Source organism: Microcebus murinus, chromosome 16 (genome assembly GCF_040939455.1).
Source record: "Microcebus murinus isolate Inina chromosome 16, M.murinus_Inina_mat1.0, whole genome shotgun sequence".
Taxonomy (NCBI): Eukaryota; Metazoa; Chordata; class Mammalia; order Primates; family Cheirogaleidae; genus Microcebus; species Microcebus murinus.
The window spans coordinates 27,036,612-27,057,411 of NC_134119.1; the positions used below are offsets into that span (position 1 = coordinate 27,036,612).

At 41.0% G+C, this 20,800-nt stretch overlaps 1 protein-coding gene across 1 annotated transcript in view; it reads right to left on the reverse strand.

Annotated features, from left to right (window-relative positions):
• Positions 1–20,800, reverse strand: part of EBF4 (EBF family member 4) — a 58,859-nt gene that overhangs the window by 22,888 nt on the left and 15,171 nt on the right. The window contains exons 6-7 of the mRNA XM_012755110.3: positions 20,165–20,238; positions 19,036–19,104 (exon numbers count right to left, since the gene is read on the reverse strand). Coding sequence (XP_012610564.2) covers positions 19,036–19,104; positions 20,165–20,238 — 143 coding nt within the window. The remainder of the gene's footprint in view (positions 1–19,035; positions 19,105–20,164; positions 20,239–20,800) is intronic.

The window sequence follows — 20,800 nt, forward strand, 5'->3', positions numbered from 1 at the left end:
CTAACACAGCATCAAGATTGTACTTGTGGCAAATGCCAGTATAAACACTAGGATGGAGAATAAGAACTACCTGAGGGGAGGGCCCTGGATCCTCTAAGGAACCCAAAAAGGTCCCAGGTTGCTAGCATCCCCTTCCTGGTGGAATCAAACAAAATCCTTCCAGAGGAAAACATTAGCTCATTAGTTCAACCAAATATGAGCTAAAATAACCACCACTACAACAACAACAACAAACACAGAAACAGGCCACCATGAGCGACAGGCAGCAAAAATAATAAACAGTAGATTTAGAGCCCCCGAGGACTTCAGAAATCGGAATTACTAAATAAAGAACGTAAAATAACAAAAAAAAGTTTCACGAAATAAAAAAATTAATTAAAAAAATGAGCAAGCAAGAAGAGACCACCTGAGTGATTAAACATATCTGAAAAATATCTAAATAAAACTTTTAGGCTGGGCATGGTGGCTCACACCTATAATCCTAGCACTCTGAGAGGCTGAGGCAGGTGGATCGTTTGAGCTCAGGAGTGTGAGACCAGCCTGAGCAAGAGCGAGACACTGTCTCTATTAAAAACATAGAAAATGGCCTGGCATGGTGGCTAACGCCTGTCATCCTAGCTCTCTGGGAGGCTGAGGCGGGCAGATTGCTCTAGGTCAGGAGTTTGAAACCAGCCTGAGCAAGAGCCAGACCCCGTCTCTACTATAAATAGAAAGAAATTAATTGGCTAACTAACATATCTAGAAAAAAAATTAGCTGGGCATGGTGGCACATGCCTGTAGTCCCAGCTACTCGGGAGGCTGAGGCAGCAGGATTGCTTGAGCCCAGGAGTTTGAGGTTGCTGTGAGCTAGGCTGATGCTACGGCACTCACTCTAGCCTGGGCAACAAAGTGAGACTGTCTCAAAAAACAAACAAACAAACAAAAAAACATAGAAAGAAATTAGCTGGACAACTGAAAAAAAAATATATATATATAAACTTAGCCAGGCATAGTGGTGCATGCCTGTAGTCCCAGCTACTCAGCAGGCTAAGGCAGGAGGATCACTTGAGCCCAGGAGTTTGAGGTTGCTGTGAGTTAGGCTGACGCCATGGCACTCTAGCTCAGGTAACAGGGTGAGAATCTGTCTCAAAACAAAACAAAACAAAACAAAACAAAAAAAAACCACACAAAAAAACCCCACAGACATTAAATAAAATTTTAGAAATGAAAAATAAAATCATTATCATTTATTTCAAAAAACTCATTGGATGAATTAAATAATAGATTTGATTCTGCTAAAGGGAGAATTAACGAACTGGAAGATGAATAAAAACAATTACCCAGAATGTAGTACAAAGAGAAAAACAACTGGAAAACATAAAATTGTTTAGTATACATGGAGGACAGAATAAAAATGTCTATCTTTGAATTAATTGGCCAACTAAGAATATATAGAGAAAAAATTAGCAGGGCATAGTGGCACATGCCTGTAGTCCCAGCTACTCGGGAGGCTGAGGCAGAAGGATTGCTTGAGCCCAGGAGTTTGAGGTTGCTGTGAGTTAGGCTGACATCATGGCACTCTAGCCCAGGCAACAGAGTAAGACTCTGTCTCAAAAAAAAAAAAAAAAAAAAAAATGTCTATCTTTGGAGTGTTAGAGGAGAAAAGAGAGAAAATGAATGAGACGTAACATTAGGAGAGAAAAAGGGTAAAAAATTTCCAAAGTGTTGAAAGATGTATATGCATAGAAACAAATGGGCCAACAAATTCTAAGCAAGATTTAAAAAAATCCACACTGAGACACATCAGAATGGAACTGAAGAGCTTTAAAGACAACGAGAAGCTATTAAATACCACCAGACAGGAAGTGAGTTTACCTACAAAAGAATGACAATTACACTGGACTTTTCAATAAAAAAAATGGAAATATTTTTAAAGCGATAAGTAAAAAATAACTGTCAATCTAGAATGGTGTTCCTGGAGCAAACGTCTTTTAAGGAAGAGAGTGATATAGACATATAGAGTAAAACAAAAGTTAGAATGTTGTTTACCACCAGCAGACCTTCACTAAAGGAATTTCTGAAAGATGCACTTCAGAAAGAAAGAAAATGATCCCAAAGCAAGTTGTAAAATGCAAGAAAGAGATGAACAAAAATAATAATAATAATTGGTATATCTAAAGAAAAATTATTCATGCATAATAAAATGAATAATAACAATGGATGGAGTTAAAAATAGGGCAAGGGTGATAGAATGGTCTAAGACCAGTGGTGTGCCAGTAAATGTTGAACAATCATTTCCAGATTTTCAGGGTGAAATCCTTGTTGATAGTGGTGTTGATTTCCATAGTTATATGTTTCCATAGTGGCTGATTTTTTTTTTTTTTTTTTTTTGAGACAGAGTCTCACTTTGTTGCCCAGGCTAGAGTGAGTGCCGTGGCGTTAGCCTAACTCACAGCAACCTCAGATTCCTCGGCTCAAGCAATCCTTCTGCCTCAGCCTCCCAAGTAGCTGGGACTACAGGCATGCGCCACCATGCCTGGCTAATTTTTTCTATATACATTTTAGTTGGCCAATTAATTTCTTTCTATTTATAGTAGAGACGGGGTCTCGCTATTGCTCAGGCTTGTTTTGAACTCCTGACCTTGAGCAATCCGCCAGCCTCGGCCTCCCAGAGTGCTAGGACATAGTGGCTGATTTTAAGCTACCAATATGATGTCACTGAAGATGGAATTGAGAAGAGATGTTAGTGACCAGTACGAGCCAGCTCCAACACTTCGCTGCCAAAGAGTTTAATAGTCAGGAAAGGAATTATGACTTTCCTAAGAATATGTTAATGTTTTATTTATAATAAATAATGTCAAATGTAACAACTAAAAGAATAGAAATGAAATGAATATATACTTCCAAACCAGTAAAGGGGGAAAATGGAATAAGAAACACACATACAACATCAAACAAAATACTCAATTTTTCAAATAGCAAGAAAGGAAAACTAAGAAACATAGAAGAAGTGGAACAAATAGAAAACACAAAGTAACATGGTAGAAAATAGTTAAAATACATTGTACATATTAAGTATATACAATTTTTATTTGTCAATTAAACTTTAATAAAGTTAGAAAAAATTAATAATCTCAAAAGTAGTGAACTAAACTTGCCAGTTAAAAAATAGATTGGATTTTTAAAAAATCCAGCAACATGTTGTTAAAAGAGAAAATAAGGACACATAATGGTTGGAAATAAATATAGGATAAAATGAATCTGAGGCAAATATAACCAAAAGTAAATAGATGAAGCCTATAAACAATATCAGATAAAATAGACTTTGAGGCCAGGCACATGGCTCATGCCTGTAATCCCAGCTCTTTGGGAGGCCGAGGTAGGAGGATTGCTTAGAGTTCAAGACCAGCCTGAGCAAAAGTGAGACCCCATAGCCGGGCGCGGTGGCTCACGCCTGTAATCCTAGCACTCTGGGAGGCTGAGGCGGGCGGATTGCTCGAGGTCAGGAGTTCGAAACCAGCCTGAGCAAGAGCGAGACCCCGTCTCTACTATAAATAGAAAGAAATTAATTGGCCAACTAATATATATATAAAATTAGCCGGGCATGGTGGCGCATGCCTGTAGTCCCAGCTACTCGGGAGGCTGAGGCAGAAGGATCGCTTGAGCCCAGGAGTTTGAGGTTGCTGTGAGCTAGGCTGACGCCACGGCACTCACTCTAGCCTGGTCAATAAGCGAGACTCTGTCTCAAAAAAAAAAAAAAAAAAAAAAAAAAAAAAAAAAAAAGTGAGACCCCATCTTTATAAAATACAAAACTTAGCTGGACATGGTGGCACGCACTTGGAGTCATAGGTACTCATGAGGCTCAGGCTTGAGCCTAGGAGTTGGAGGCTGCAGTGAGCTGTGATCATACCATTGCATCTAGCCTGGGTGACAGGGTAAGACCTTGTCTCAAAAAAAAAAAAAAAAAAAAAAAAGGAAGCTCATCACTAGCTACGGAATGCAGAGCATGTAACTATATAAAGCAGGCGTCCTCAAACTATGGCCCAAGGGCCACATGCGGGTGTTTTTGCCCATTTGGTTTTTTACTTCAAAATAAGATATGTGCAGTGTGCATAGGAATTTGTTCATAGTTTTTTTTTAAACTTATAGTCTGGCCCTCCAACGGTCTGAGGGACAGTGAACTGGCCCTCTGTTTAAAAAGTTTGAGGACCCCTGAAAAGGAATAAGGTTAGTTACTAACAGTAGTGCTGAGACAACCACAGGTACTAGACTTTGCTGTTTCTTAGAGAAAGCATTTAAGATTAAAGGAGATTTTAGTAACTTTATTTCCTAAAAGTTCCATCCTAGGAATATGTTTTCTTCTATATCTCCACTTCTTTATTTATTTATTATTATTTTTTTGAGACGGAGTCTTGCTCTGTCACCCAGGCTAAAATGCAGTGGCATCAAACTCCTGGGCTCAAGCAATCCTCCTGCCTCATCCTCCTGAGTAGCTGGGACTACAGGCACAAGCCAACACTCCGGCTAATTTTTCTATTTTCTGTAGAGATGGGGTCTCGCTCTTCCTCAGGTTAGTTTCAAACTCCTGGCCTCAAGCATCCTCCCACTTCAGCCTCCCAGAGGGCTAGGATTACAGGTGCGAGCCATTGTGCTCAGCCTAGGTCTCCACTTCTTTAAAAACAAATAGAGACAGAGACAAAAATATTATCTTGATATAGGTTTGCACTCAGTCAAATTCAGCTTTTAAAGAGTTAAGATCCACCAAGAGAAGTTCTGTACTTTGAATAGACTTTGAAGTAAAAGTATTATTAGAAATAAAGTATCAATCAGTACTGATTAAAAGTTAAATTCAAGCAAGCTGTAAAGCTTTTAAAAACTGTCCATATTTTGTATAATGGTCAATGATACACATGTATCAAAAATTGATGGAATAACAAGGATAAGCTGAAAAGTCATGTGGGAGATTATAACCTTATCTCTCAGTTTTTAATAGGTCAAGGACAGACCTGGACAACACAATTAATCTTAATATAATGGATTTATGTATACAGTAGACCCATTTAGACATACTTATTAGGTTAGAAATTAGTAACAAAAGATAACTAGAAAAATAGCACCTGTTTAGAAATTAAGAAACATACTTTCTGCTTCTATCCTAGATGGAGTAACAGAGACCACATTTTCTTTCAGCCTGAAAACAAAAGGAACCAAACAAAATACCCAAAACAACATTTTTCAAGACAATAGATATCAGACAACAAAGGGCAGTGATCCTCAAGAGATGGAAAATAAACAGGCTGAACCTTGTAAATATCCCAGCCTATGGCTTTAAGAGTTCCTTGGGTGTGGTGCAGGGAGGAAGCACTGGGTGTATAGCCCAGCAGACTCCCAGAGTTGAGGAGCTACCCCCACGTTATTACAAGGATTTGTTCTGTAAAATGTGGATTCAGTCAAAAGGTCACACTAAAGGATCCAGAAGGCTACAGGTGGACCCAAGGCTGCAGGTTCCCCATCCCTGCTGGGGATGGTTGAAGACAAAGGTAGCCAGACTTTGTATGAGACATGAGACTGAGTATTGGTGAGGAGAGAACTGGGTACAAGGAGAATCCCAGAGATTTGTGGAGCCCCCTAGAGTACTCATCAGTGCATGCATGTGAGGACACTACCCAAGGCAAAGAAAAAAATGACTCAAAAGGAATAAAGGAAGCAGTCTGGTGCTCACACATGGATAGGAATAATGCTTGTTCTATCAACTAGACTGAGAAACTCATAAGGCACAGGGCATTGAGTAGAGTACTCAGCAAGGTCTTACTTTAGTAGTGAGGAATAATTAGTCCCAGACTGAGTAGTGCTGTGGACCCAATAGATCATAAAAACAAGGCACGAAAAGACAAAACTGCTTCCATATAACTTTACGCATCCCAGGACAAAGTTCAAGATATATAGGAATCCAAAAATATTTACCACTCAACAAGGAAAAATTTACAATACCTGACATCCAATTATAGATTACTGAGCAGCACACCAAGATACAACTAATAATAATAATCCATAAGGAAGAGAATAATCAATCAATTGAACTGACCCAGAACAGACACAGATGTTAGAATTAGCAGAAAAGGATGTTAGAAAAGTTATCCATATTTTATATGTCCAAAAACTTAAGTAGAGACATGGAAGATATAAAGAAAGATACAAACGAAAGTTGTGAAGATAAAAACTATAGTGTCTGAGATTTAAAAAAAGAGATTAACAGCAGTTGAGACATTGCAGAAGAAAAGATGAGTAAACTCAAAGGCACAACAGTAAAAACTATCCAAAATGAAGAGATATACTTTGTCCATAGGTTAGAAGACTTGATATTGCTAAGATATTGATTTTCCCAAATTGATCTAGAAATTCAATGTATTCCCAATTAAAATCCCAGTGGAGCCGGGCGCGGTGGCTCACGCCTGTAATCCTAGCACTCTGGGAGGCTGAGGCGGGCGGATTGCTCGAGGTCAGGAGTTCGAAACCAGCCTGAGCAAGAGCGAGACCCCGTCTCTACTATAAATAGAAAGAAATTAATTGGCCAACTAATATATATATAAAATTAGCCGGGCATGGTGGCGCATGCCTGTAGTCCCAGCTACTCGGGAGGCTGAGGCAGCAGGATTGCTTGAGCCCAGGAGTTTGAGGTTGCTGTGAGCTAGGCTGACGCCACGGCACTCACTCTAGCCTGGGCAACAAGCAAGAATCTGTCTCAAAAAAAAAAAAAATAATAAAATAAAATAAAATAAAATAAAATAAAATAAAATCCCAGTGGGCTTTTTTTGGGTAGAAATTGACAAACTGCCAAATTCATATTAAAATACTTAGAGTCGCCAAACAATTCTGAAAATGAAGAGCAAAGTGGAAGGCCTTCCATTGCCTGATTTTGAGAATTATTATAAAGCAACAGTAATCAAAACAGTGTGGTATTGGCATAAAAACCAGACTAATGGATCAATGGAACAGAAAGAGAAAAATAAACCCACACATATTTAAACAGTTGATTTTTGACAACAAAGCAAAGACAATGTTATGATGGAAGGATTGCTTTTTAAAGAAATGGTGCTGGAACAATTGAATATCTATTGCAAAAAAAAAAAAAAAAAGTAGAAAGAAAAGAAAACCAACCAACCAAGAATACCTTGAATTCAGACCTCTCCTCATCTACAAAAATTAACTTTAAATAGATCATAGACCTAAATGTAAAAACTTAAAACTACAAAATTTATAGGAAAAAAGGAGAAAATTTCCATGATCTTGAGTTAGGCAAAGATTTCTTAGCTGTGACACCAAAAACACCATTCACAAAAGAAAAAATTTATAACTTGGACTTCATCCAAATAAAAATACTTGTGCTCTTCAAAAGACATTGTTAGGAGAATGAAAAGACAAGTCACTGACTATGAGAAAAGTTCTTTATCAGACACACGAGAAAGGCATATATTTGATAAAGAACTTTTATTCATAGTATATAAAGAACTCCCATAACTCAGTACTAGGAAAAGAAACAATCCAATTTTTAAAAGGGGTGGTGGTGGAAGATGCTTCACCAAAGAAAATATAGGAATGATAAATAAGCACATGAAAAGATGTTCAACATCATTAGTCATTAGGGATACACAAATTAAAAGCACAATGAGATAATACTACATACCTATTAGTATGATTAAAATGAAAATAAGACCATTCTAAGTGTCCATAAAATGTAGAGAAACTATTCTACAACGCTCATACACTGCTGGTAGGGATGTAAGATAGTACAACCTCTTTGAAAAACAGGCTGTTTTTTTATAAATTTGAACATATGCTTACCGTATGATCCAACCATTCCACTTTTAGGTATTTTGCCCAAGAGAAATAAAAACATATGTTCATACAAAGACTTGTACATAAATGTTTATAATAGCCAAAACCTGGAAACAACTGAAATGTCTGAAACAACTGAAATGAAGGGACAAACACATTTTGCCATATTCATACAATGGAATACTACTCAGCAATATAAAGAAATGAACTACTGATGTATGCAACAACATGGATGAACGTCAAAAAATAATTATTATGAATGAAAGAAGATAGACAAAGGCTGGGTGAGGTGGCTCACGCCTGTAATCCTAGCACTCTGGGAGGCCGAGGCAGGTGGATCGTGTGAGCTCAGGAGTTCAAAACCAACCTGAGCAAGAGCAAGACACTGTCTCTAATATAAATAGAAAGAAATTAATTGGCCAACTAATATATATAGAAAAAATTAGCTGGCCATGGTGGCGCATGCCTGTAGTCCCAGCTACTCGGGAGGCTTAGGCAGCAGGATTGCTTGAGCCCAGGAGATTGAGGTTGCTGTGAGCTAGGCTAATGCCATGGCACTCACTCTAGCCTGGGCAACAAAGTGAGACTCTGTCTCAAAAAAAAAAAAAAAAAAAAAGGAAAAAAAGAAAAAGAAAGAAGATAGACAAGAAAGAGCACACACTATGGAATTCCATTTATATAAAAATCTAGAAAATATAAGCAAATCTATAATGGCAGAAAGCAGATCAGTGGCTGCCCGGGGAGAAAGGGAGAGATTCCAAGGGGGCATGAGGAAACTTTTGAGAATGTCACACCTGTAATCCTAGCACTCTGGGAGGCCAGGGCGAGAGGATCACTCAAGGTCAGGAGTTCAAGACCAGCCTGAGCAAGAGCAAGACCCCATCTCTACTAAAAATAGCAAGAAATTAGCCAGACAACTAAAAGTATATAGAAAAATTAGCCGGGCATGGTGGCACATGCCTATAGTTCCAGCTACTGGGGAGGCTGAGACAGGTGGATCGCTTGAGCCCAGGCTGACGCTACAGCACTATAGCCTGGGCAACAGATCGAGACTATGTCTCAAAATAACAAAAGAAACTTTTGGGGATGAAGAATATGTTCACTATCTTTTTTTTTTTTTTTTTTTTTTTTGAGACAGGGTCTCACTTTGTTGCCCAGGCTAGAGTGAGTGCCGTGGCGTCAGCCTAGCTCACAGCAACCTCAAACTCCTGGGCTCAAGCGATCCTCCTGCCTCAGCCTCCCAAGTAGCTGGGACTACAGGCATGCACCACCATGCCCAGCTAATTTTTTGTATATATATTTTTAGTTGGTCAATTAATTTCTTTCTATTTTTAGTAGAGACGGGGTCTCGCTCAGGCTGGTTTCGAACTCCCAACCTCGAGCAATCCGCCCACCTCGGCCTCCCAGAGTGCTAGGATTATAGGCGTGAGCCACCGCGCCCGGCCTTATGTTCACTATCTTGATTGTGGTGATGGTTTCATGAGTGCACACATACGTAAAAGCTTTATGTGGATTTTATTATACATCAATTATACCTAAGTGAAGCTATTTTAAAATATAAAGAATAAAGAAATATGCTTTTTTTGGGGGGTGGGGTACAGAGTTTTACTCTGTTGCCCAGGCTAGAGTGCCATGGCATCAGCCTAGCTCACAGCAACCTCAAACTCCTGGGCTCAAGCAATCCTCCTGCCTCAGCCTCCCGAGTAGCTGGGACTACAGGCATGTGCACCATGCCTGGCTAATTTTTTCTATATATTTTTAGTTGGCTAATTAATTTCTTTCTATTTTTAATAGAGACAAAGTCTTGTTCTTGCTCAAGCTGGTCTCAAACTCCTGAGCTCAAACGATCTGCCCGCCTTGGCCTCCCAGAGTGCCGGCTGTAATCCCAGAGGATTACAGGCATGAGCCACCGTGCCCAGCCCAAGAAATACACTTCTAACAACCCCTTTATTAAAAGACAAATCCTAACAGAAATTTAACAATACTTAGAACTGTGTGAAAATGAAAATATGAAAATGTGAGATCCAGGAAAAGTCATAGCCTTAAATGATTATATTAGTAAAGAAAAAGGTCAAAACTTAATAGGCTAAGCATCCAACTTAAGAAGTTAGAAGAAGGCCCGGCGTGGTGGCTCACACCTATAATCCTAGCACTTTGGGAGGCCGAGGCGGGCGGATTGATCAAGGTCAGGAGTTCGAAACCAACCTGAGCGAGACCCCGTCTCTACCAAAAATAGAAAGAAATTAATTGATCAACTAAAAATATATATACAAAAAATGAGCCAGGCATGGTGGCGCATGCCTGTAGTCCCAGCTACTTGGGAGGCTGAGGCAGGAGGATCGCTGAGCCCAGGAGATTGAGGTTGCTGTGAGCCCGGCTGACGTGGCACTCACTCTAGTCTGGGCAACAAAGTGAGACTCTGTCTCAAAAAAAAAGAAGTTAGAAGAGAATAGCAAAATAAACCTAACAAAAGAGGAAGGGAGATCATAAAGGTAATGAAGAAATTAATGTAATGCAAAACAAAAAAAATGCAAAAGATTGACAAAACTAAAAGTATTTATAAAAGAAATAACAAATTACTGGCAAAACTTATCAAGAACAAAGATATGATATAAACAAGATCAGGAATGGAAAAGGTTCACAGTTAAGATATAGTTAAGATTAAATAGATATGAGAACATTAGGGAGAACTACCTTATGAGAACAAATCTGAAAATATGGATGCAATGTACAAATTCCTTAAAAATATAACTCATCAAAATAGAATGAAAAGAAACAGAAGGCCTAAGTAGTCCTATGACTATTTAAAAAATCAAATCAATGGTTTGAAAGTTCTCTCTCACTTATCCCTACAAACTTGAGGTAAATTCTAACATATTTTCAAAGAATGAATCATTCCAAAGTCAACAAACCAAGTCATCAAATAATAAAAGAGAACATGCCCATCTAATTATTTCAGGCTTGCAAACCATTGAATGTCAAAAATCACTCAAGAACATTCTACAAAAAGAAATTTACAAGTCAACCACTGATGAACATAAAAGGAAAACCCTAAACACATTATTAACAAAGCAAATACTGCAGCATATAAAGAGGATAGTAAATCATCAAGTGATCTTTATACCAGAAGTAATTTAACATTAGAAAATCTATTAATGTAATTCAGCACATTAATAGATTAAAGGAGAAAAGCTATATGATCAACCCACTATATTTAGAGAAAAGTAGTATGTGAAAGTTAGCATCCATTGATGATTAAAAAGAAAAATACACTTTCTTAAACTGATAAAGCATAGCTTCTAAATAGCTATACATAGCTACTTTTGAGGTCCTAGTCAATGCAATAAAGCAAGAAAAAGAAATAGGGCCAGGTGTCATTGTTCATGCCTGTAATCCTAGCACTTTGGGAGGCTGAGGTAGGAGGATTGCTTTAGGCCAGGAGTTCGAGACCAGCCTGAGCAAGAGCAAGACCATGTCTCTAAAAAATATAGAAAAAGTAGCTGGGTGTAGTGGCACACACCTGTGGTCCCAACTACTGGGGATGCTGAGGTAGGAGAATTGCTTGACCCCAGGAGTTTAAGGTTGCAGTGAACTATGCTGATGCGACTGCACTCTAACTCAGGCTATAGAGCAAGACTTTGTCTTAAAGAAGAAAGAAAAGAAAAGAAAAGAAAAGAAAAGTAATACTGTATATAAGGATTGGATAGAAAAAACAAAAGTTACTGTTTGCATAAGATGGCTATCTCCATAGAAAAATTAAAATAAGACAAATCTAAAGACAAAGATCACATGCAAAAATCAATTGTATTTCTTTCTCTATACTATCTAACAAACAGAACACATATTAGTATGCTTTATATTATAGAAAGAAAAAAAAATTAAAAAAAAAAACAAAAAAAAAAAACAGAACACATAACAAAGATAACATTTATAATAGCAACAAAATATAAATGGTACCAAGAAATAAACTATCTATACATCTGAATGGCTCATTCCTTCATCCCTTCACATCTTTCCTCAAATGCCACCTTCTCAATTTGGCCTACTTTGACCTCCCCATTTAAAATTGTTCCTCTTCCCCCCACCCAGATATGTTTTGTTTTTCTCTATTTTTTTTCACTTGTTACCATCAACAGACTTATTGTTTATTGCCCATCTCCTCTATGTCTTCTCTCTCCATGAAGACAGGTATTTTTGCCTGCTTTGTTTACTCTTCTTTTTTTTTTTTTTTTTTTTTGAGACAGAGTCTCGCTTTGTTGCCCAGGCTAGAGTGAGTGCCGTGACGTCAGCCTAGCTCACAGTAACTTCAAACTCCTGGGCTCAAGCAATCCTCCTGCCTCAGCCTCCCGAGTAGCTGGGACTACAGGCATGCGCCACCATGGCCAGCTAATTTTTTCTATATATATTAGTTGGCCAATTAATTTCTTTCTATTTATAGTAGAGACGGGGTCTGGCTCTTGCTCAGGCTGGTTTTGAACTCCTGACCTCAAGCAATCCACCTGCCTCGGCCTCCCAGAGTGCTAGGATTACAGGCGTGAGCCACCGCGCCCGGCCTCTAGTATTCTTAAAGTCTAGAACTTGGTACATGTACTGTGTATCTAGTGCCTGGTACAAGGTATATACTCAACAAATATTTATTGAATAAGTGAATAAGTGAAAACAATAAGTGTATGTGGCCTTTATTGAGGAAATTATAAAACTATATTTAAAGGCATTAAAGAAGATCTATGAAATAGAGAGATAAACCATATTCATCGATTGGAAGACTTAGTAGCATAAAGATGGAAATTCTCCTTCCAACTGATGTGTAAGTTCATTGTAATACTCAGAAACCAAAGAGGATGTGTGTGTGTGTGTGTGTGTGTGTGTGTTGGCGTGGGATTTTACAAATGAATTCTAAAATTTATATGGAAACACAAAAGGCCAAAATATCCAAAATTCCCCTGAAGAATGTTCAGGGAAGGTGGGAGACTTGTCTTATACACTTGCCTTGTATTGGTGTTATAAAGACATGGTGATTAAAACAATGTGATGATTACACAGGATTTATCAAATAGATCAAAGGAATAAAATAACGGACTAGAAACAGACCCACAAAGAGGAGGAATCTTGATTTAGGACATAGCTAGTATTACAACTCAGTAGGAAAGGATGAACTATTTAATACATGGTACTAGAATAATTAGTATTCATAAATTTTAAAAATAATTACATTGATTCTTTAATTCATACCATGTTCCCAAACTAGTTCCACATGGATTATAAACTTAAATGTGAAAGGGAAAACTGTGAAGGCTCTGGAAGAAAATATAGAAGAATACCTTCATGACCTCAGCAGAGGGAAAGATTTCTTAAGTAAAACAGAGAATAAAAACCACAAGGAAAATATTAAAAAATTCAAATATGTTAAGATAATTGTTTCCAGCCTTCCCTGTGGACTGTGGGGAAAAAAATGATACTTGCAACATACTACCCAGAGAAAGGATCAGTATCTAGGATCTATAAGGAATCACTAAAACCAGTATGAAGAAAACCCAAACAATTCAAAAAGAAAAATGAGTAAAAGACTTCAGCATACATTTAACAGAAGTAATGGAAATACCAATAAATAAATAAAAAGATATTCAACTTCATTAATAATCAGGAAAATACAAATTAAGGCCACCACAAAATTTCTTGTACACCTTCTAGATTGGCAAACAATAAGAAATTCAACATTATTAAGTGTTGGTGAGGATGTGGAGCGAAAGGAACCCAATCCTGTGGGTGAGAGTGTTACTCAGTACAATGACCTTGGAAAACAGTTTGACATTAACTTTTTTTTTTTTTTTTGAGACAGAGTCTCACTTTGTTGCCCAGGCTAGAGTGAGTGCTGTGGCGTCAGCCTAGCTCACAGCAACCTCAAACTCCTGGGCTCAAGCAATCCTGCTGCCTCAGCCTCCCGAGTAGCTGGGATTACAGGCATGCACCACCATGCCTGGCTAATTTTTTCTATATATATTAGTTGGCCAATTAATTTCTTTCTATTTATAGTAGAGACAGGGTCTCGCTCAGGCTGGTTTTGAACTCCTGACCTCAAGCAATCCGGCCCGCCTCGGCCTCCCAGAGAGCTAGGATTACAGGTGTGAGCCACCGCGCCCGGCCTGACATTAACTTTTAAAGTTCATCACATGCATACCCCCTGCCCTGGCAATCCCAGTCCTAGTTTATATTCTAAAACACTCTTGTACTTATTCAAATTAGGGGCACAAACAAGAATGTTCATAGCAACTTTGCTTATAATATTAATATCAAAAACTGTACACACACAAAGAAAACTATACACAATGAACTACAGCCAAATACAGCAAGATAAATAAATCTTAGAATATAATGTTGAATTTAAAAAGAGCAATGCAGAAGATACTAATTAGCAATGCTAAAATATGATACCATTTTTATGTTTTTTATAATGCAGAAAATACTTTCAGCAATGCTAAAATACAATATCATTTTTATAAAGTTAAACACAAGCTAAACTAAACCACATATTGTTAAGCATTGCACAATCTGTGGTAAATTATTTTTCTTAAAAGCAAGGTCATGATAAACACAAAACTCCTAAAGGTAAAGTTCACCTTTAGGACAGGGGTAGGCAGAGGTATGAGAGTGGGGAAAGATGGCTTCAGTGGTATTTTTAATGTCCTAATTTTAAGTTTGTTGGTAGGTTCACAGGTATGCATTGATTATTATGCTTTATAATTTCTATTTTGTCATATCTTTCTTTTGTATATATCATATACGACACGACAACTTAAAATTTTGTCAAATAAATCAAATATTTAAACAATGAAACCACCCAAATACTAGAATAAACCACAGGATACATTTTTAAAAATAATCTTGGTGTGATAAAGACCTGAATAAATATAACAAAAACAGAGTACACAAACAATTGAACAACATACTAATTCCACCATACACAAAATTAAAAGACAAAAACCAACTAAAAAAAAATATTGCTAATGACAAAGGACTAATTCCCTTAATATATGCTCCTACAAATCAGTAGGAAAAGCCAATCCTTTACAGAAAAATAAGCATAGAATATAATAAGACAGCTCACGGAAAAGGAAACACAAACATCCTTTAAATGCATGAGAGTGTATTCAACCTCACTCAGAGTAAGAGGAATGGAATCACTGGGGTCCCACTGTTCACTTGTACAATGGAGAAAGATAAAAAAAAAAAGTTATGGTAACCACTGCTTGTTGCAGTGAGATTACTTACCTGCACTCCTTGAAGCTTTTACTCCTGGATCTTTATATACCCTCTTGGACACTTGGTCCTGTCATAATTCTTGGTGATATCAATATCAATATAGACAGAATTCTTCAGCGTTTCTCCATTCTCCTTATTGCATCCCCATTTTCCCTGTCTCTACTGGATATTTCTCATCAGCATACGAAGAAGCATTTTTTCATTGGCCTTACATTGTGCTCCATTTCTTTGATCTCTTTGAAGCAGCAGTCCCCAACTTTTTGCCACCAGGGGCCAGTTTCATGGAAGACAATTTTTCCATGGATTTGGGGGTGTGGCTGATTTCAGGATGAATCAAGTGCATCACATTTATTGTGCAGTCAAACTCTCTGCTAATGATGATCTGTATTTGCAGCCGCTCCCCAGCACTAGCATCACCGCCTCAGCTCCACCTCAGATCATCAGGTACTAGATTCTCATAAGGAGTGCGCAACCTAGATCCCTCCCACGCACAGTTTACAGAGGGTTTGCCGCCTATGAGAATCTAACGCTGTGGCTGCTGATCTGACAGGAGGCGGAGCTTATGCGGTGATGGGAGCGATGGGGAGCAGCTGTAAGTACAGATGAAGGTTTGCTTGCTCACCTCCTGCTGTGCAGCCCAGTTCCTAACAGGCCACAGACTGGTACCAGTCCACAGCCTAGGGGTTGGGAACCACAACTTCACAGCAAAACTCAAAAGCTTCTCTATTCATTGTTTCCAATCCCTCTTCTCCCACTCTTTCTCAAACTCCTGGCCTCAAGCCATCATCCTGCCTTGGCCTCCCAAAGTGCTGGATTACAGGCATGAGCCACCGCACCTGGCAGCCCCTTTTCTCTAAGATGCAATCCTATCAAACTCCTTTTTCTGCCTCTCTGCTCCACTGAAATGGCTCCTGTTGAGGTCACCAACGTCTTCCACATTGCTCAATCTAATGATCAGTTTAGTGTTTCCATCATTTTCAGGAGCAGCATTTGCTACAGCTGTGCACCGCCTACTGTTAGGAACATATTCTTATCTGGGCTCCCGGGCATTACACTTTCCTTATTTCCCCCTTAACTCACTGGCCACTTCTCGTTCTCCTTTGCTGGTTCCACATCTCCACGACCTGCAAACACTGGACACCCAGGATTCAGTTCTTAGACCTCTTCTGTTTTCTATCAACACTCATTCTGCCAATGATTTAATTCATTCAAATTTCCATCTGCAGCATGAACCTTTCTCTGGACAGCCATACTCAGGTTCTCAGCGGCTTTCTCAATCCCACCTGCATGTTTAGCGAGCACCATAAACATAACATGCACAGAGCAAACTCCTGATCTTCGTCCCCCAAACCTGCTCTTCCCCAAATCGCCCCGTTGTCAGCAGACTCCATCCTTCTAAGTTCATCAGGTTGGAAATCCTTGCCTTTCTTTCTCTCTCTCTCTCCTTCCATAACAAATCATTTTAGTCCCATCTATGAAACGAAATATATCCAGAATCCAACCACTTCTTACAATCTCCCCTATAACATGCCTGGTTTCAGCCTCCATCTTTACTCACCTGGGTTATTACAATGGCTTGCTTACCTATCTCCCTGCCTCCCACAGGTTATCTAGAGTGATCTTGCTAAAATATGTCAGGTCTTATCATTCTCCAAAGTCCCCAGTGGCTTCCATGTCATTCAGAATAAAAGCCAAAGTCCTTACAATGACCGATGGCCTACATGCAGCCTACAAGGCCCTGCATGGGCTTTCCTTCCTCTGCCCCACTCACTACTTATGACATCATCTCCTCTCCTGCCCCCCTCGCCTCAGCCACCTGGGCCTCCTTGCTGCTCCTTCAATGCCACCGCCACTACAGGCCAGCCGTATTCCTGCTGAGAACCTTCTTCCTCCAGATACATTCGTGGCTCACTCCCTTACTTCATGTCTTGGCTCAAATGTTATCTTTTCAGTGAGGCCTTAAATACTTTAAAATTGCAAAAGCCCTTTCTTAAGGCACTTCCTGGTCTTCCTTGATGGCTTTATCTTTCTCTTAGCTGTTCTTACCGTCTAACATGCTATACATTTTATTCATTTGTTAGTGCATGTCTATCTCCTCGACCCGATTTTAAGCCCAGGAACACAAGGCTTTTTGCCTCTTTTGGTCACTGCTTCATCCACAGCATATAGACGAGATCTCAGCACAGAGTGGATGCTCAAGAATTATTTATTGAACAAATAAACAAAATATTTAACTGGCCAGAGTACAGGGAGTAGGCGTTCTCAAAATTGCTGGTATGAATGCAATTGGTATAACCTCTACACAGGGCAAATTGGCAATAACTATCAAAATTACAAATGCATGTATCCTTCAAACCAGCAATTCTAATATAATAATATCCTCAATATAAATTTATACATGGGTGAAATGACACATGGACAAAGTAATTCACTGTAGTATTTTTGTCCCTGAAAAAGAATAAAAACAACCAAAATGTCCAGCAATAGCGGACTATGTAAATCAATCATGCTGTACCCCTGCAGTGGAATATTTTGCAGTAACAAAAAATATTGAGACTTCTTGTGTTTTGACATAAGCTCCCAGATTTATGTTTTTAGAGAAAAAGAAAGGTGATGAAAGGTTTGCTTAGTATGTCACCATTTTTATAAAAAATAAAGGGAACAGGTACAAAAAGAATCTATATCTGTATTTTCTTGAATACATACTATCTCAAGAAGGATAGACAAGAAACAGGTAACAAGGGTATCTTATTTGGAGGGGACTGGGGGCTGGATGGGTGGGAGGCAGAGGTGGGAGACATTTTGCTGGAAACCCCCTTTTTTTTTTTTTAACTTTTTTTGGTCAACTTTTCTCTGTCTCACTTACCATCCTGTGGCTTTTTTTTTTTTTTTTGAGACAGAGTCTCACTTTGTTGCCCAGGCTAGAGTGAGTGCCATGGCGTCAGCCTAGCTCACAGCAACCTCAAACTCCTGGGCTCAAGCAATCCTGCTGCCTCAGCCTCCCGAATAGCTGTGACTACAGGCATGCACCACCATGCCTGGCTAATTTTTTTTGTATATATATTTTTAGTTGGTCGATTAATTTCTTTCTATTTTTAGTAGAGATGGGGTCTCGCTCAGGCTGGTTTCAAACTCCTGACCTGGAGCAATCTGCCCGCCTCGGCCTCCCAGAGTGCTAGGATTACAGGTGTGAGCCACCATGCCCAGCCTGGAAACTCTTTTAAACTTCTTGAATTTTTGCACCTTAAAAATGCTTTATCTAACAAAAAGAGAATAAGTCATGGTTTATGTTCCAATATGGAATGATACCTAAAATATATTGCTATCAGAAAAAGTAAAATGCAAAAGAGTGTGTATAGTGTCCTAGGCATAGGGGTGGGGAGCAGACTTACTTTTTGTTATTTACACTTTTGTACCTTTTGAATTTTGTACCTTATCTATGCATGTCCTATTCAAAAAGAAATAAAATTTAGAAAATAAAAATCACAGTGGGAGAATGCATTTTCACATGTGTCACCTTGACCTGCCAAGTATTTCCCCATTTATCCAGCAAAGGAAACAGATGTTCAGTGAAGTCAAGTGAAACAGTGCAGGGGTGGACCTGGGGCTAGAACCTGGTGTTTGCTGACACGACCACACCGGGCCTTCGATCTTGTGCAGCCTGGCCCTGGGTGCTGGCTCACCTCCTCCTTTCCTGGCCCCCTCTCTTACCTACCCCCTAATCCTTCTGTCAGGGAGCCAGGGAGAGCAGCTCCAGGGAGTTTGCCACCAGGGGCTTCTCTCAGGGGGCCATGGGCAGTGGCTCCCTGGTCCCTGGCAGTTTCTTTCTCTGCTCAAAGACACCAACACAGTGCCCTGCGGGGCAGCTCCACATCTCCCTTGAGCCCCCTGCTCTGTGGCCGAACCCAGCACTGCCAGCTCCCCGGCCCTGCAGCTCCCAGCTGCACCCCAAGTCTGTACCTGTCGATAATGACGGGGTCTGAGGGCGTCTCATTCCGGTTGCCACAGCTCTTCCGGTCACAGCACCGGCTAAAGGAAAGATGAGGAGGGAGGGAAGGAGCAAGCGAGTGAAGGAGGGGAGATTACAGCATGTAAGGGGTGTGTGTGTGTGTGTGTGTGAGAGAGAGAGAGAGAGACAGAGAGAGAGAGGATGCTCATGTCCTGTCCCTGGGTGGGGAGTCCCTGGGCCTGAGGGGCTCAGTTCCCGGGGCCTGGGGAGGGGGCAAGGCAGTGAGGGTCCTTGGCAGGGACCTCCAGAGCCTAGCCTAGAGATAAGGTTGGCCAGGAAAGCCTTGTCTCAAAGGCGTGTCGTTGCTGGAGGAGCCAGGAAAGGGCAGGCTGCAGGCCACCTTGGGGTCTCCCTGCCTGTGTCCACTTTCATGGAAGCTCAGTCTACGTACAGAGAAGAGCTCAAGGGACAAGTGTGCAGCCCATGAACAATACAAGTGAACCTGCCCATGTAACCAGCGCCCAGACCAAGAAACACCACGTGACTAGCACCCCAGCAACCCCTCCTGCCCCTTCCTTGCCAGTCCCCTCCCCAAAGGTAGCCACCATCCCACTTGTGAACACTTTTCTCTTTTCCATGCAACATGAACTTCCCAAGGACCCAGTGTGACTGGCATCTCCCGGGGACAGCTTGCTAGAAATGCCAAGCTCTAGAGCAATGGGGCAAAGGAAGCCAAAAGCTGTGTCCCCTCACCAGAGAGCTGTCCTGAGGTTCAAAGTTTCCTTAAAGATTAGCTTCTGAGCTAATCCCGAGGCCCTTGGGTCCTGGCCCAGCCCTGACCCCACACCCCCAGCTTATTAGCTCAGCTTCCCAGGAGCGGCTGGAGGCCTCGCTCACAAAAACACTTGAGGAAGCCACACAAACAGGCCAGGCTAATGGGGCCTCAGGGACCCTCTCCCCAGCCAGCGCTGTGCCCAGGGGCCTCACTCCTCCCTCCCCCTGCCCCCACCAGGTTTCCCCAGGGAGCCGTGGCAGAGGGAGGAAGGGCTGATGGCACCAGGAGGGGGCAGGGCCTGGTGGGAGAGTCCCTGGCAACACCTTGGCAAAGGAGGAGGGGGCAAGTTTAACAGCCAGTCTCACCTGCACATGATCTCGTGGGTGAGCAGCACGCGGCACATTTCGGGGTTCTTGTCCTGCCCCTCGTAGATGATGGCCTGGGGGAAGAGCAAGGGTGCAGGCTGGGGGGGGGGGAGGCTCCTCTCCAGTGCAGGTGGCAGTACAGAGTGGGCCAGTGACCAGGCTGAGGGAGGCCCTGCGCCAGGGAAGAGCACACCCTCCTCCTTGCTCTGGGGAGCCCAGGCAGGAGCTTAGAACCCGGCTGTCCAGGTGGAGGATAATCCTCTCCCCCTAAACCAGGACCACCACCAGGGTGGCAAGAACGGTATGAGGTCTGCAGATCCTGTGTGTCTACAGCAGCTCTTTCCAGAGCTAGAGCTGCCTGGGGCCAGGGGGGTCCCCAGAGCACCAGGACCGAGGTCAGGTTGCTGGTGGGGGAGACACCACCCTGCATCATGGCCCTCCCCTCACCCCTGAGCATCCTGCTGTGTGCAGGCGGTTCCCTGTTGTGTGCAGGCTGTTCCCTGCCCCTGGGCTGCCCCAGACCCCTTCGCTGGGCCAGTGCACCCTCCCTCTGCTGCAGCAGTGGTGACGGCCCAGGGGTTTCTCTGGAGAATTGCATTCAGTGCAGAGGAGCTGCCTCACCTGAGAGGTGACATG